At 43.3% G+C, this 14,674-nt stretch overlaps 2 protein-coding genes across 2 annotated transcripts in view; one reads left to right on the top strand and one right to left on the bottom strand.

Annotated features, from left to right (window-relative positions):
* CCNH (cyclin H) overlaps nucleotides 1-14,674 on the bottom strand; it is a 185,976-nt gene that overhangs the window by 98,636 nt on the left and 72,666 nt on the right. The gene's annotated exons all lie outside the window — the stretch shown is intronic.
* RASA1 (RAS p21 protein activator 1) overlaps nucleotides 13,844-14,674 on the top strand; it is a gene marked incomplete at its 5' end in the record, with an annotated part of 60,453 nt that continues 59,622 nt past the window's right edge. The window contains one exon of the mRNA XM_082074273.1: nucleotides 13,844-14,283. Coding sequence (XP_081930399.1) covers nucleotides 13,844-14,283 — 440 coding nt within the window. The remainder of the gene's footprint in view (nucleotides 14,284-14,674) is intronic.

Genomic DNA, 14,674 nt, shown 5'->3' with positions numbered 1-14,674 from the left:
AGTATTCCTAAAAGAACCTGTCCATCCCCTCAGTGTCAGCTGACACCTACTCAACACCTCCATCAATTGCCTCTATGTCTGATTTTCTTGGCTACAAGTTTCTATTTTGTCACTGTAAATGACATCCCTGCCAAGACTGTGGCACTGAGATGCTTTCCTTCACCATCTTTCTGTCCATTCTTTCTCCTTTTCCTCTATTGCATCTCTTCAGAAATAAACTGAATTGGTGAGCCAACTTTCCACATGTTAAGTTTTAACTAGTTCTATTAGCCTTTTCTCTTGTGCTGCTGCCTTTTTAAACCAAAAATAAGGCAGTGACCAGCAGTTAACATTAGTGCTTTTCAAGATCTGGACACCAAGGTGTCTGCAATATTAAATTTCCATAGCAATGAAGACTTAGGACAAGGCCAATGCAACTTCTGTCTTCCCAGAGGGGTCTTTCTTTTTCTTCTTAATATTGTGGGTACATTGCTTTCTACCTCTCTCCCAATATGCTTCAAAAAACCTTGCTGTGGAAACGCCCAACCTAGGACACACTTTATTACAGATGTATTCTTCATGGAACAGATCTTGGGGGATATCTCAGAATTAAAAAAAAAATAAATAAAATTAGCGAGTGGTATTGTCGAGGGTTTAGATTGCAGGGTGACAATAAAACCCTGGCAGACGTATTGTTAACCTACTCTCCCCCCTTCTCCCTTCAGCCCCTCCCTCTCCCCCCTTCCCACTCAGGACAGGTGATCGGGAGGGAAAGAAGGACAGAAAGAAGAGAGTTGGAAAAATTAAAAATGTTTTACTAATGCTGCTAATATGAATAGAGAAAATAATACAAAATATACAAAACCAATCTTGAAGGTCCCAGCAACTGCAGAGCCGGCACCCAAAGGTCCTGGACTGGATTCCGCAGCCAACCGGAGCTGGATTCAGTCTCTCACTAGGCCTCAGTTCGCAGGGACGACCAGCAAGGTCCTCTCCTAATGTCGGCCATAAGCAGAAGGGAAAAAAGGGACGAGATACTCATGATCTCCCACTTTTATATGAAGTATCACATGAATGGGATGTTATACACAGTTGGTCAGTTTCTTGATCACCTGTTTCTCGTTGCCCCTCTTGCGAGATGTCCATCCATGCTTATCAATAACCTCACATTCCATTGCTAGGTTTACCAAAACATGTGTCTGGTTCTCCAGGAAAATGCAGCTCATATGAAGCTTTAGCTGACAGGCAAATTCACTAGAAGAGAAACTTGTTTTTAACAAAACCAGGACAGGTATACAGTTAAGGATAGTATTTCTTCTGAAGCTGGCATAATTCATCATTCTACAGGATTCTTAATATTGAAAGGTATTCTGCTAATCCATGCAATGAAACAGCAAAAGAAACAAGTATCTGTCAATGAAGGCTAAGGGTGACACGGCAAAAAATACAAGCGAATATAGAAAAATAGAATTAAGAGGACAACGGTTCCCATTTCCCCTTTTCTCCCTCTGTTGGCACTGACCAGCGTGTTAATGGGTTTCACAACACAGCTGAGCAACCCTCCTTCCAGGTGTGGGTCTATATTGACCATTCACATGAATTTCAATCACTCAACAAAATGCTGGAGGCATACTCACATATTTAGTAAAGGAAGATGTAGGTAGGTAGTTCCTACAGCTCTACTATGGTAGTTTTTGCAACTGAAATATGATTTCTTGCACCTTGTGGCTTAAAGTCTGTATTACCACAACTGCTGCTTTTCAACGAGTTTCAGCAATTTAGGAGCTGAAGCAGCTGGTAACTTGTAAAATCCTCCATGTGGCATGGCACCAATATGAAGTTTTCATATTGTTTAACATTTTTCTAGTGGGCTTTAGAAAGTGAGACGGGAATTTCTGTTGATTAAAATAGCCTAAATTTGATGCTAATAAAAAGAAACTTACTAAGATTTTACTGACTGATAAGACTTTTTGGATCAGTTACAGCAATTATTTAAAGTAACTCCTTCCATGATTAAATACACACATGTACCGCATAGGCAAATAATAGTAACTATAGCATTCAATAAATATAATTTCTAAGGCAACCTTTTTTAACCTTGTTTTATAAGAATATGTGATCATGCTGTATGTGTGTGTAAAAATGTCTGACTCCTCCAATAGTTTCTGAACCTAATGGTCTGGTGTTGACTTTGTTTTTACCAGGACTCAGAAGTAACTGCTTTTCCACAAGTTTTAGGAAAATTAATGTAAGGTGAAAAGACTCCCAAAGCCACCTCTTCTCCCTCCAGCCCCTGAGAGAAAGGGCCCAAGTTTGCATGTGGCTTCCAATCAAACAGTCGACAAGTGGTTCAGAATCAGCTACATCTTATGCTTTGTCCTCCTCAGGCAGTATTTGGAGAAGAAGAGAGATGGTGATGGTGTGGGAAGATGCAGGAGGCACAGATGCATAGAAATGTACAGCACACATTCATAAGAAATTGCTGTTTATTGAAATGCTTGGTTGTTTTTAACTTTCTTGCCAGCACCACACTTTCACTATAGCACTGCATGGCAATTCACCTGAGGCCTTGCTTCTCCACTGTCATGTCACTGCTCCGAAATATGCCATATTTTCTGTACCTGATGGGTAGGACTTGCTTTAATTTCCTCTTAGACTCTGGTATGATCCATGATCTCAGCTTAGGCGTAGAGGTATGGCAAAGTTCTAACTAAAATAGTGCATTTTCTAGCTATGCTAATATAAAAAATGTGTGATATAAAAAAGCTGAATGTGGCCAAACCCCAGCATTCAGACAAGGAGGTGATGTCAGGCATTCATGTTGCGCAGGTGCTCCATTCCCTGGGAAGTAGAGGTGATACCAGTAGGTGGATGGAAGGGTGAGAAAGCAGAGCAGGAAGGCAAATGCAGAATTGCTAGAAAGTTTGGCACAGGTGTAGCTAAACAAATTTATGTCAATGCAAATTACTCTTCATTCCCACAAGAATAAATCCTCCAGAGGAAATTCAAGCTACAGAAATGTGTGTAATACTCAAGTTGTAGACTGGAACAGTACCTATGCGCTGCTGTAAATCTCTCACATACACAGACCTGTAATTTTTTAATTATCATCTGCTTTAACTTGAGGCGTGGAATTGCCAGACATCTAAAGGTGAGACAAACAAGGGTAGGAGGTAAGCGTAGGAGGTGATCTGTCAGTTCACATTTCCCCTACTCACACACAAAAACTCAAACGTTAAGAAGCATCCTTTTTCAGGGAGGAGAGACACATTTATCTTGCAGACATAACATGAGCTAATCTGTCGCTAAATAGATCTCTTCCTACAGGGAAAAACATATTTTGAATGACGGAGGCTCAAAACCCTACACAGATATGCACCAGTGAAGACCCACTACCACTGGCAGCTCTAATTCTATTAGAAAGGTAACTTCAGCTTTGTCTGAAATCCACCAATCTGATTATTCTTCTTGGAATTGCTGACCACCATCTTGCATTAATTTAGCCAGAAGCCAGAACCCTTTGTTCCTTAGACAGAAAATAGCTTCTGATTTACTGGAGCTCTGTTGAAAACAGACTGGATTTTGTCTCACCAGCCCTGGAGGAAAACCTCAAGCCCTTAACCTTCTGTATCAGAGAGACAGTGAGCGTCCACCACGTGCTTTAGCAGCCTCTGCTAACCACGAAATCAGAGGCACCTCCAGCTCACAGCACTCATCTCAGCTGCGAGCTGCTCTTCTCAGAAAACAAACCCTCTCAGAAAAACAACTGGACTATACAGAGATCATCTGCTTCCTCTTCTTTTTGAAGTCCTGTTAAACTGCTTTCTTTCTTAGCAATACTGGCAGCGGAACATTTAATCACGTCAGCTCTGCGCACCTCTGGTGCAGGGACTGGACGTGCTTATTCCTTGTATTTGCCACTGCGGCTCCCTGCTTCGCAAACTCCTAATAATAATGTACACTGCCACTGCTCAACAGTTAGAACAGCATGATACTAGTATTTAGCCTTCACCATTTTTCTATTTACTGTGCTAGACCCTGCCCATTACAAATTCTATGTATATAGTGCTGTTTGCACAGTAAAATTTTCAGAATAGAGCCATAGCTTTGTGTATTTATATTATATACTCTGTGGCCGACACACTTCTCTAAAGAGCTGCACCCTTCACCATTCTACATATATACAAATAAAAAAAATTCAATGTGTAATTTGTGTAATTGCTGATTATGAGGAAATGGGTATCCTTGAAAATTGTGTTAGGTCAATGAAGGTTGCAAAGATGTTCACGGGAGCTGCCATAGTGGCAAAGAAACTAACTATATACCAGTACATCTTGGAAAATTTTACACTAAAAAGAAACTGTATAAGTTATAGTTTAAATGTCAAGTGTAATTAACATTGTAACTAACGAATAGCTGTCACTACAGTAATTCTTCTCATGTAGTGGACGCCACACATCAGAGGCAACAGTTGAACCTCCCATCTTCCTAATCATCAAGGACATCATGTTGAAGAATATCTATCAGACTTCTACCTCTTTTAAAGTAATCAGGTTCAGCAGTGACCTCACCATCACCATTTGATCCTCTGCTATCTCTGACTTAAAATCAAATAGAATAGTGGGATGATAGCAAATGTTTTTTTTTGTTTAATACCTCTTAGCATTTGATCCACGATTAATTCAAATAATGTAATCCCTGTTTGATGACATTTAGGTTACTCTGGAATGAGTTACACCACACCTGAAATCTGAGGACTCCTTATGTTCCTTTTCCTAGTAGTTTCTTACTATGGAACTTACTTTAAAGCCAACAAGAAATACAACTAGGTTAAACAAATTGCTTTCATACAAGTAAATACTATCATAAGCAATAAACAGAAAAGTAATGGAAAGAGTAGCAAGTGGACTATTTGAAAAGTATACATTTAGATTAACACATTAAAGGTCAAGAAGTTTAGAAGTCTGGGCAATGAGATAATACAAACCACAACATTTATCAGTTTTTGCAATTAGTTTAATACACTGTGTCTTAATAAAGTCGTCATATCCTATAACAAAAATAGAATTGGTTCTAGCATATTGGATTTTAACATTCTGTTTCTTCTAATTAAGAAGCATTTTTAAACTGAAAAATTAATCCTAGGACAGAGGACATACAGGAGTTGACCTGTAAGTAGAAGAACAGGACACCTCAACTATCCCAGGGTAATACTTGAAGGAACTTGTTCCACGGGAGTACATACATAAGTAAATAGGAATCTTCATATACAGAATGGTTAAGATGTGTAAATGTGACCTCAGACACAGTAACCAATTTTGCAAATATATTTTATATGCCTCACATGCAGACACTGGCTTCGTTCAGCCACTGACTGTACACACAAATTTTGTTGGCACCATGTTAGCAGCCATTTTAAAAATTTACTGGCTTTATGCAGATCTGACGTCCATGAAATTAGACCTAGTTTCAACTTAGCTAAACTCACACCTGCTACACGAAACAGTAGTTCCTTTCCTGATTTTTTAGTCTTCTGTGGCACTGTCCATGAAGATGTTCATTTAAAAACATAGGTCAAAAAGAGTTGATTATTATTTTGTGGTAACTGGAAACAAGTGAAATTTTAAAATTAGAGATTAAATAATTTCCATTGTTATTATTTTATGGGCTGCACTATACAAATACACCTTGAAAAGACCAATATATAGCTATTTGTTACCTATAGTACAGCTAAACCTAGAAATACTCTATTTAAATTTTACTCCTGTTCTATTAAGCAGAGATATCAACTTATACTATCAGTGCAGAACATGAGCCTGATAAGTAATATATGAATTATAGTATTTTGTTCATTTTTACAGCTATGCATATAATTTCATTTACAGGAATACCTGTCAGCTATGTCTGACAGAAATAACCTTTAAATACCAGATATATTTGGCAGCTGATATTATGTTGTTGCAGCTAATAACCACAAACTGAGAAATTATTTTATTGAAACTAATGAGAATGATATATACCTCAATAGTGTGATCAACTGTTTCTTTAAAAGTGACATGGTAAACAGGCTGAAAAATTGCCCGAGATTGAAATGAAGGACAGTCCCCCACGCAATGGCCGGGATTATCCTGCACACGTTACATCATGGGTCTCAGAGGAAGTTCTATGGGTATTACGAGTGTAATCACACTTTCCTGTTTGTTCATTCTTATCAGACTTTTTTCCTTTCCCTAGCTCCTGTAGAAGCACCTATACAAACATCCAAAGGACACCTAAACAGCTGCAAAAACACAAAGATGTTTGCCAATGTCTAAATTTCAGTCCATCAATGGTCAGAGACACGCTGCATAAACCTAAGGTAATTTATTACTAGGAACCCTTATGGAAGTTAGCTGCAATTAACTAAGCAGGGAAAATGACTACATGCAAAATATTTTCAAAAGCAAAATGGAAAAAAATGTTGCTTGTCCTTTGTAGCTCAGTTTTTCAGCTCTTCTCATGGAAAAAAAAACAAAACAAAACAAAACTAACATCATTTTCCAAAAAAATAGGATATTTTCGGCATTGCTCAAAAAATAATGTAACTATTCAGTATATCTATAAATGGAGTCACTCAATAGTTACAGGCTCAGGAAAGAATCCATATGTGCTTCATATGAAGGCACAAATTATAAATATAGATTAGGATAAACAGGTTCCTCTCACATTTAATTATAGGGAATAACACGTGCCTGAAATCAAAGGACCACAGTCTTTAAGCAAGATTGACCGCGCATTCATGCAGCACTTGTTCCTATGCTACTGAAGTTAAAGGGGTGTTTTGCCATGGCATTTCAGGGATGTAAACTTCAGAAAAGAGGAAAAATGCTGCTGGTGCTTAATTAACTAATATATACTAGAAAAGACAGCCAATCTGTCCAAAAGGGTATTGATAAGGAGGAAGACATATATGAAAAATCACATGGAAAATTGCAAGCTTTTAAAAACAAATAATTGTTCTTAATTTTTTTTCTTCTTTCCTTTTCCCTTTCCTTTCCTTTCCTTTCCTTTCCTTTCCTTTCCTTTCCTTTCCTTTCCTTTCCTTTCCTTTCCTTTCCTTTCCTTTCCTTTCCTTTCCTTTCCTTTCCTTTCCTTTCCTTCCTTTTCCTTTTCCTTTTCCTTTTCCTTTTCCTTTTCCTTTTCCTTTTCCTTTTCCTTTTCCTTTTCCTTTTCCTTTTCCTTTTCCTTTTCCTTTTCCTTTTCCTTTTCCTTTCTTTTTTTTTCCCTTTCCTTCCCCTTCCCCTTCCCTTCCCCCTTTTTTTTTTTTCAGTTGGTTATTACAATTTGACTCTTGCAACATTTCTACTGGAAAAATACACCATTTGCATGCCTGGTCTACTTTCTGGGCCCCGTGTCCTCTTCTGCCCTTGCAGTTGCTGCTCTATTTCAAGTAGAACACGCATCGTGGCAGCTACAGCTGTCATGCAGTATTACATGAAAAGCACCCTACCGCATGCCCGCTGTGTGCTAAGACAATGTGCCATCACTTCTGTGACTGAAACTTACCTCTGTATCATTTTTTTTCCATCTGTAACACACTTTATAGATGGCAATTATCTAACGATAGCCTTCCTCAGGAATGCCAGACACACGGCTTGCAGTTTGGGTTCCACTTACGGATCATTGTCACCCAGTCTCCAGACTAGTTCTTCAATTTTCAGGTTTCACTGCAAATTAAAACACAACACTGACAATTCCAGGTTAGTACTGACCCAAGGCTGCGTACGACTGTATTAGACAGTATAATGCTCTGAGAACAAGGCAGCACAGGTGCTTGCAACATGCTATGCCTGAAATAATAACTCTGATCTCTGAAACATACTGCTTTGTCAATGCATTTTGACAGGTAAGACCTGATAGTTATGGAGAAGTAACAATTACAGCCAGAAAATATAAATGTAAGAAACGGTAAAATGTTATTATCTGTGCTTCTTTTTAAAACATCTGCTGCAGGGAGGTTATGTGATGTACCAGGACATCAGCCCAAACTTTGTTATGTGTGCTTCTAATGGTGTTATCCTTTACATTTTCATAGCACTTGGTTAGGATTCACGGAAAAAAAAAATATTGTCTGCTTTGTTCCTGTAGAAAGTCTCAAAGACCCTCCTTTTAAAAGGTCTGAAAGAAAATAAAACTGGGCACTGACTTGACAGGCAAGGGGCAAACAAAGCTTCTGACTCTCTTAGTGTAGGCCAAGGTGGGGCCAGGAGGATGTGCTATTACTCCAAAAAGAGTGCTACTGAATGCTGTTAGTTTGCTTAAAATGGTTGTTTCTGAATAATTCACTTGCTGATATACCATATGACCTAAGATGAATATAGTATGTTTCCACTGGCATGTCACAAACCACCATGTGAAATTTCAGGAAGACAGCAAATGGCCCAAAACTAGAAACGGATAAAATTGAAGAAGAGAGTACAAAATACACGGCATTTTGAAAATTCATTAGTAACGTGGTAATAATTAGAGTGAAAAGTATACTTAGATCAGTGTATGACACTCAGACGAAAGAAATGGATTTCTTAAAAGTCAACAAGAAAATAATTACTCTTTTGATTAAACTAGTAAGCCCTGCACAACATTTAAACGATACGGCATAGAAACTGTACGCTTTCTAATTCTCAATAAAACTGCAACGTGGCGGGTTCTGAGAAAATCTGATAGAATTTACAAATAAAAAAGGCAAGAAAAGTACTTCCATCAATGTTCACAAATGGAACGACGGGGTTGAAGCACGGCCAGACTCAGATCAGCAAGGAACAAGACTTGCCAGGAAGACAAGATTTTAAGCCTCTAAGTTCTAACTAACACAAGGCTTCAGACTCAAGGACGTGCCGTGCTGAGGCTGAGCATCAAACTGCAGCATCAATTTGTTTCTGAAAAGAAGATTTGCTGTGTGCACTGAGGGCTCAGGAAAAGGGACGGAAGTACAACACATCTATTTATGCCATTAAAACCATTAAATATTCAAAACTAGAGAGGGGGTGGGGGGAAGACTTCAAGACTTCTTTTCCAGATGCAGCCTGAAGTGAGACAAGCAAAAACCTATGCATTTAAGTAGTAATGCTGTTCTAAAATTGAAAAGAGAAAGTGAACAACTACAGGCAATGATACAAAACCATTTTAAACCATTTTGGAGGGCAGACAAAAGAAACCAAGAGAGTGGTATCACATACTAATAAAAGTGATTACCTCAAGGTAGCTGTTCAAATGTATTTTTGCATCTGCTTAAGAGACAAAAATAAAGGTAGAGACTCAGTAGTAATTTCTTTCTTAAAGTTGTATACATACTGACCCTTTAAGATAGGATACAATTTCTATTAGTATGGGGATTATAGTCTTTTATTTGGGCTTAATTAATCTTTATTTGAAAGTATCTCAAACTACAAGAGAACAAAATGAGTATTGACAAACATTATGGAAGGGTTTAGAGTTTGAGAGAGATCACTTCTCACATGACAAAATCATTCTTGAAAATCGATAATAATCAGGAAGTCATTAAACAAAAATAACATTTGAAAACTGTTGATCTTTTAAAATGAAGGGAAAGATTTTAAAAATAGCTTGTCATTAATGACTTATTCAGAGATTCAATACAAAAAAAAAAAATCAGTGCTAACAAAAGTTTCTAATTTGTACCATGAGCATGGAAGACTTGACAGAACAGACCCAAACTAAAATATGCAGACAGTGGTAATGACTGTTCAATGATTGCCTTATGAAAATCATCCCAGCAACAGAGTCAGCTTTATTAAAGAAAAATAAAAGAAAATATAAACGTGATGGAAGAAGTTAAGTTACAGGAAATAAAAAAAAAAAAATCTATATTCACATTCTTGCCCAGATTCTGCCCACCCTTCCACCTCCCCAGCAACACATGTGGTCTCCTGTGCAGTAAAAACAGGTTTGCAGGTAGGTAGGAAGAATCAGCAATCACCCTGTCACTGTTTATTATACAGCTGCGGGCGTACAAGTGGAATAACTGCAACATTTGGACCATTCCTCATTACAGGGAGGCTCCTCTCTTACCACTCCATCCTGTGACAGAAAGATTTAAAATGCCCCTGTTGCTATTTATTTCTGAGATAGGATAACACCTTTGGAAAAGCGGAAATAAACTGTACCCAGGTAGAGGACAGAAGCAGGTTTTGTGTTGAAATAAGGACTGAAAGTGAAGGTTACCCAGTGTTTGTATCCATGATGCAAGCAACACCTTCTCCCTAAATAACTGAAATACTGGCTAATTCACTTTACATGGCTTTTCATCCTAATAAGCATAACAGTTTTCAAATATTGTAAAAAAACCTAATTAATCCTCTGACACATATGAGAAATAGCTTCTTACTTCAACGATGGAGAAAGTATAACCTTGTTCAAATGACTTGCCCAAGGCCATGCAAATCAGCGACAAACCCAGCCTGAAAACTCTTGAGTTCTTAATCACACCTTCAGCTGCCTGGAACATCTCACCGCTGTCACCATTCTTACGGTACGTATTATCAAATTAGTCCCAACTGTGTTTGAGGGATACGGTGCAAGCATCACTATATCCTTTCAGTACTTAAAAGCAGATGATAAGAAAGATGGGGACAGACTTTTGGGCAGGGCTTGTTGCCACAGGACAAGCAGTGATGGTTTTAAACTGAAGGAGGGGAGATTCAGGCTGGACATGAGGAAGAAATTTTTGACACTGAAGGTGAAGAGAGCCTGTCTCAGGTTGGCCAGAGAGGTGGTTGATGAACCACCCCTGGAGACACCACAGGCCAAGCTGGACAGGGCTTTAAGCAACCTGAGTTGGTGAAGATGTCCTTGCTCATGGCAGGGGTGGCACTGGATGACCTTTGAAGGTCCCTTCCCACACAAACTGTTCTGTGATAATCCAGGGTTAGTAATGTTGATAATCCAGGGTTAGTAATGCAGTTTAAAGGCCTCAGTGCCACTGCAATTCACCCACTGCTACACTGGAAGACAGCTTCAGAACCCAGAGTCTTTGCAGTATGAACTGAATCTATGAAGGCCACCTGCCACTACTAACAAAACAACGGCTGCGTCTGCTCCACACTAGTGAACTAACGTCCCCATGAACGTCCCATGGGCTCTCAAGCTGTCACAGACTGGCGTGTGACTCGCCATGGGAGCTCTCCCGGTCCCCACAGTGGGGTATCTGTGCGGCTGGGAAGGCGCTACAGGAAAGGTCACTGTGCCCTAGGCTCCACAGACAATCACATTCAAGCGCCTGGGAAGGCTTGGTTTTATTTACAAGCACGGGCACAGACTATGTTAGTCCTCCACAGGCAGAATCCTACACAAAGAATTTTATCTACCATATATCAGCAAACAGGCAGTTTCAATGACAGCATTAACATTCTGTACTTTTATGTGTCAGGCTCAGTTTTGGCCTTTCTACACATTGCTCTTTAAATTAGGACAGAAAAATCATAATCTGCCTGTGCTCTGACATTTCAATACCAGACCAAGGGTGAGAGATACCAGACCCAAAAGTCAGCAGAGAAAAAAAATCATGTGTATTCCCAGATTCACCATCCCACAAACCGACTCTAGGAAACATGCAATTAGACTTTACAAGATTCTAGCCTGACACCATCCACACAGCAGGGATGAAGGACCAGCTACTCTGGGTTTTCAGAAAAAAAAGACATATTTGCAAATGCACAAGAAGTATCAATAAAAATATTTTTACACTTATTCCTTCATCTAAATAAATTCACGGAAATAACGCCCTGTGAAAACTTGTATAGGGGAAGCCAACTCACAAGCCTCAAGAAGGAAGAAATACAGGGCGACATGCATTACCTGCAGCACCAAGTGACCTGAGACACAAAATTTTGCCTGCAAAACGAATAGAAATGGTACGTTAGGGGCAGAGAGGCAACAGCTCGTCTCGTCTCATGGGAAGCTCTCCTTTTGTGGAACCGTTGCCAAATTTTAAGACTGCTCTCCCCATGATAAACCTCCTGAAGGAGTGCCACAGTCACATCCCCACATCCTGTGGGAAATCCTTAGCACAGCTGTCCTTCCAGTCCCCCCTACACATGCTGCTGCCCTGCAAGGCGCTGAGAAAAGCCTGCCTCACGAAGAGGATCTTATAAATATTTACAATGCATTTCTATATTTAGCCATATCGCTTCCACGACAGCAACGAGGCTGTGTTAAAATAATTTTATTTAGAAATCTGTGAGGGAAAGCAAACAGCGGAAAATGGAAACCTACAGAGACAGCAGGCTACAACATTACTGGAAATTATAATATTGAAACATGGAAACGCAAAACCAAAGCTGTGAGAGGTTGCTGTTGAAACTGCAGTTTCTTAAAACAGAAAGACGGCAGGGTATTAATGTGTTACAAGGCTGTAAAGTGAGAGCTAGAGCCAGCATCTCCTTTCACTGACACTGGGCACAAACCCAGCATAATTCCACTGATCTTAGTGGTGTAACTAGATGCAAATTTTGCCTTTAGAAGGCAAGATATGAAACTTCATTTCAGCAGATAAAAAGAGGTTGGCTGGAGAGCTGTGAAAGTGGGAGCAGTAGTTTGTTTTAGAGGCCTCAGGAAAAATTCACTTAATACTTTTGGGTAATGCAAAGCTTTGAAAACCTGAATGTTTAGATGCCTTCTGAGAACTCCTGAGAGACTTACAAGTGTCAACGTGCTGCTATTTGCCAGCTCTTTTAACACTAGGGGGAAAAGAAAAAAAATAAATTAAAAGATATCTACATGTTATATTGCCTGGTAATGTTTGTCACACGATGTTTTCTTGATCACAGAGGTGCCTCTGTGCGAGCTGAACCTGATGTGCCAACAAACACAAAGAAGTTAGTAGAATTATTAACGACAAAATAGGCTCGGGGGTGTGAGAGACTGCAGGACTCACTAACGAGGAAAAAAAACGGGCAAAGTGCAGAGCAAATACCTTTCCAGTACTCGAGTCGCAACTCTTAAAAGATAAACAGTATCTTGTAGAGTCTAGAATGCACTTTTAAATTATTATTGCTAGAATACCCTGTCTTCTCAATTATACAAAAAGGGCCCTTTTTAAACGATTTCTCTGAGAAGTCCACCCCTGTGAGCAGTTCCCGCGCGAAGGAGACAGGCCCAAAGCGGCGAACCGACCACCGATCCCCCCACACCCGCCGGGTTCTCGCCCCCGAGGCCCTCGGACGGAGCAGCCGGGCCGCGAACCGGCGACCGGCCGGACCCGATGGCGGCCCCTGAGCAACCCCCGTCGGCACAGCCGCACCGAGCCTCGCCCCGCACGCCGCCCCCGCGGGAAGGCCCCACCTGCGGCTCAGCCCGAACCGCCCCCGCCGCTGCGCACCTCACCGCCCCCGCGCAGCCCCTCCCGGACCCCGCAGCACCTGCCGCCCGCCCGCGCCATTTGGGCCTTTTCCTTTATTTTTCTGTCAGAAGGGAGCACCGCGCTCCCCTCCCACCCCCGCTGCGCACCCGCGCACGCGTGTGTCTGTGTCGGGGGTGCGGTGCGCAGGCGCGGTGCGGCCCGTCCCGCTCCCGCGCGCTCCCGGGGCGGCGGGCGGAGGCGGGTGAGAGCGCGGGGCCGCGGCAGCCGCTCCCCTGGCGGCCGCCGGGGCCGAGGCAGCCGCGCCGGGGCCCTGCGGAGCTGCCCTGCGCGCCCAGCCCCCGCCCAGCCGGGTATTGTTCGCAGCCCGTCTCCGCCGGGGAAGTTTTGCCCTCGTCCCGGCTGCGCTCCCCGCCGGGGCGGGGGTGGCCGGGGCCCCTTTGTCGCCACCTTCCCGGCGTGCGGCAGCCAGACCGGGGCGGGGGGGGGGGGGGGGGGGCGAGGCTCAACATGATGGCGGCCGAGGCCGGGGGTGAGGAGGGCGGCTCGGTTACCTCAGCCGGGACGGCGGGCGCCGCCGGCGGCGCGGAGCCGGGACACTGCCCGGCCGTGTGCCGGGGCAAGGGGTCGGGGCCGCCGGGTCCCTTCCCGGAGGGCTCCGGCGGCGGCAGCAGCCCGGGCGCTGGCCCCCCGGGTGGCCCGGCTTTGTGCTCGGTGCTGGGGCTCCTGGAGCTGGGCGCGGGGCCTGCCCCGCCGGCGGCCGGCCCGGGGCAGGGACCGGAGGCGGCCCAGGCGAGCGATCCCGGCACCGACGCCTTCCCCCCGCTGCCGCCGCCGCCGCCCCCCTTGGCCGGGGGGCTGGGGACTGTGGACGAAGGGGACTCGCTGGACGGGCCGGAGTACGAAGAGGAGGAGGTGGCCATCCCGCTCAACGCGCCCCCCACCAACCAGTGAGTAGCCGCCGCCCCGCCGGGACCCACCACGCCCGGCCGGTCCCCCCCCTCTATCCCCCGTTCCTCCGAGGAGCGGGGTCGCGGCGCCGAACCCCCATATCTTATCCCGGCGGAACGTGTGAGTCAAAGTGCCGTCGAAGTCCCACAGAAGTTTTGCGCTCTCCTCCCCACTCCCCTTCGCCTCTCCCCGCTCCTCTCCGGCAGGAAGGCTGCTCCGCCGGGACGGTGCCCGGGTTCGGCGGTCCCGCTGCGGGCAGACCCGCGTCCCGGCCCTGGGCCCGCGGTGGGGACGGGCGAGCACCGGCGTCAACCCCCTGCACTTGGAGGAGGTACCCCGGTCATAATTGGTGTCCCCTCCTGGAAGAAAGGCGCTCTGCTCGAGCCCATT

The sequence above is a fragment of the Streptopelia decaocto genome, assembly GCF_964273445.1.
Source record: "Streptopelia decaocto genome assembly, chromosome: Z".
Classification (NCBI taxonomy): domain Eukaryota; kingdom Metazoa; phylum Chordata; class Aves; order Columbiformes; family Columbidae; genus Streptopelia; species Streptopelia decaocto.
This window is presented reverse-complemented; position numbering and strand designations above follow the sequence as displayed.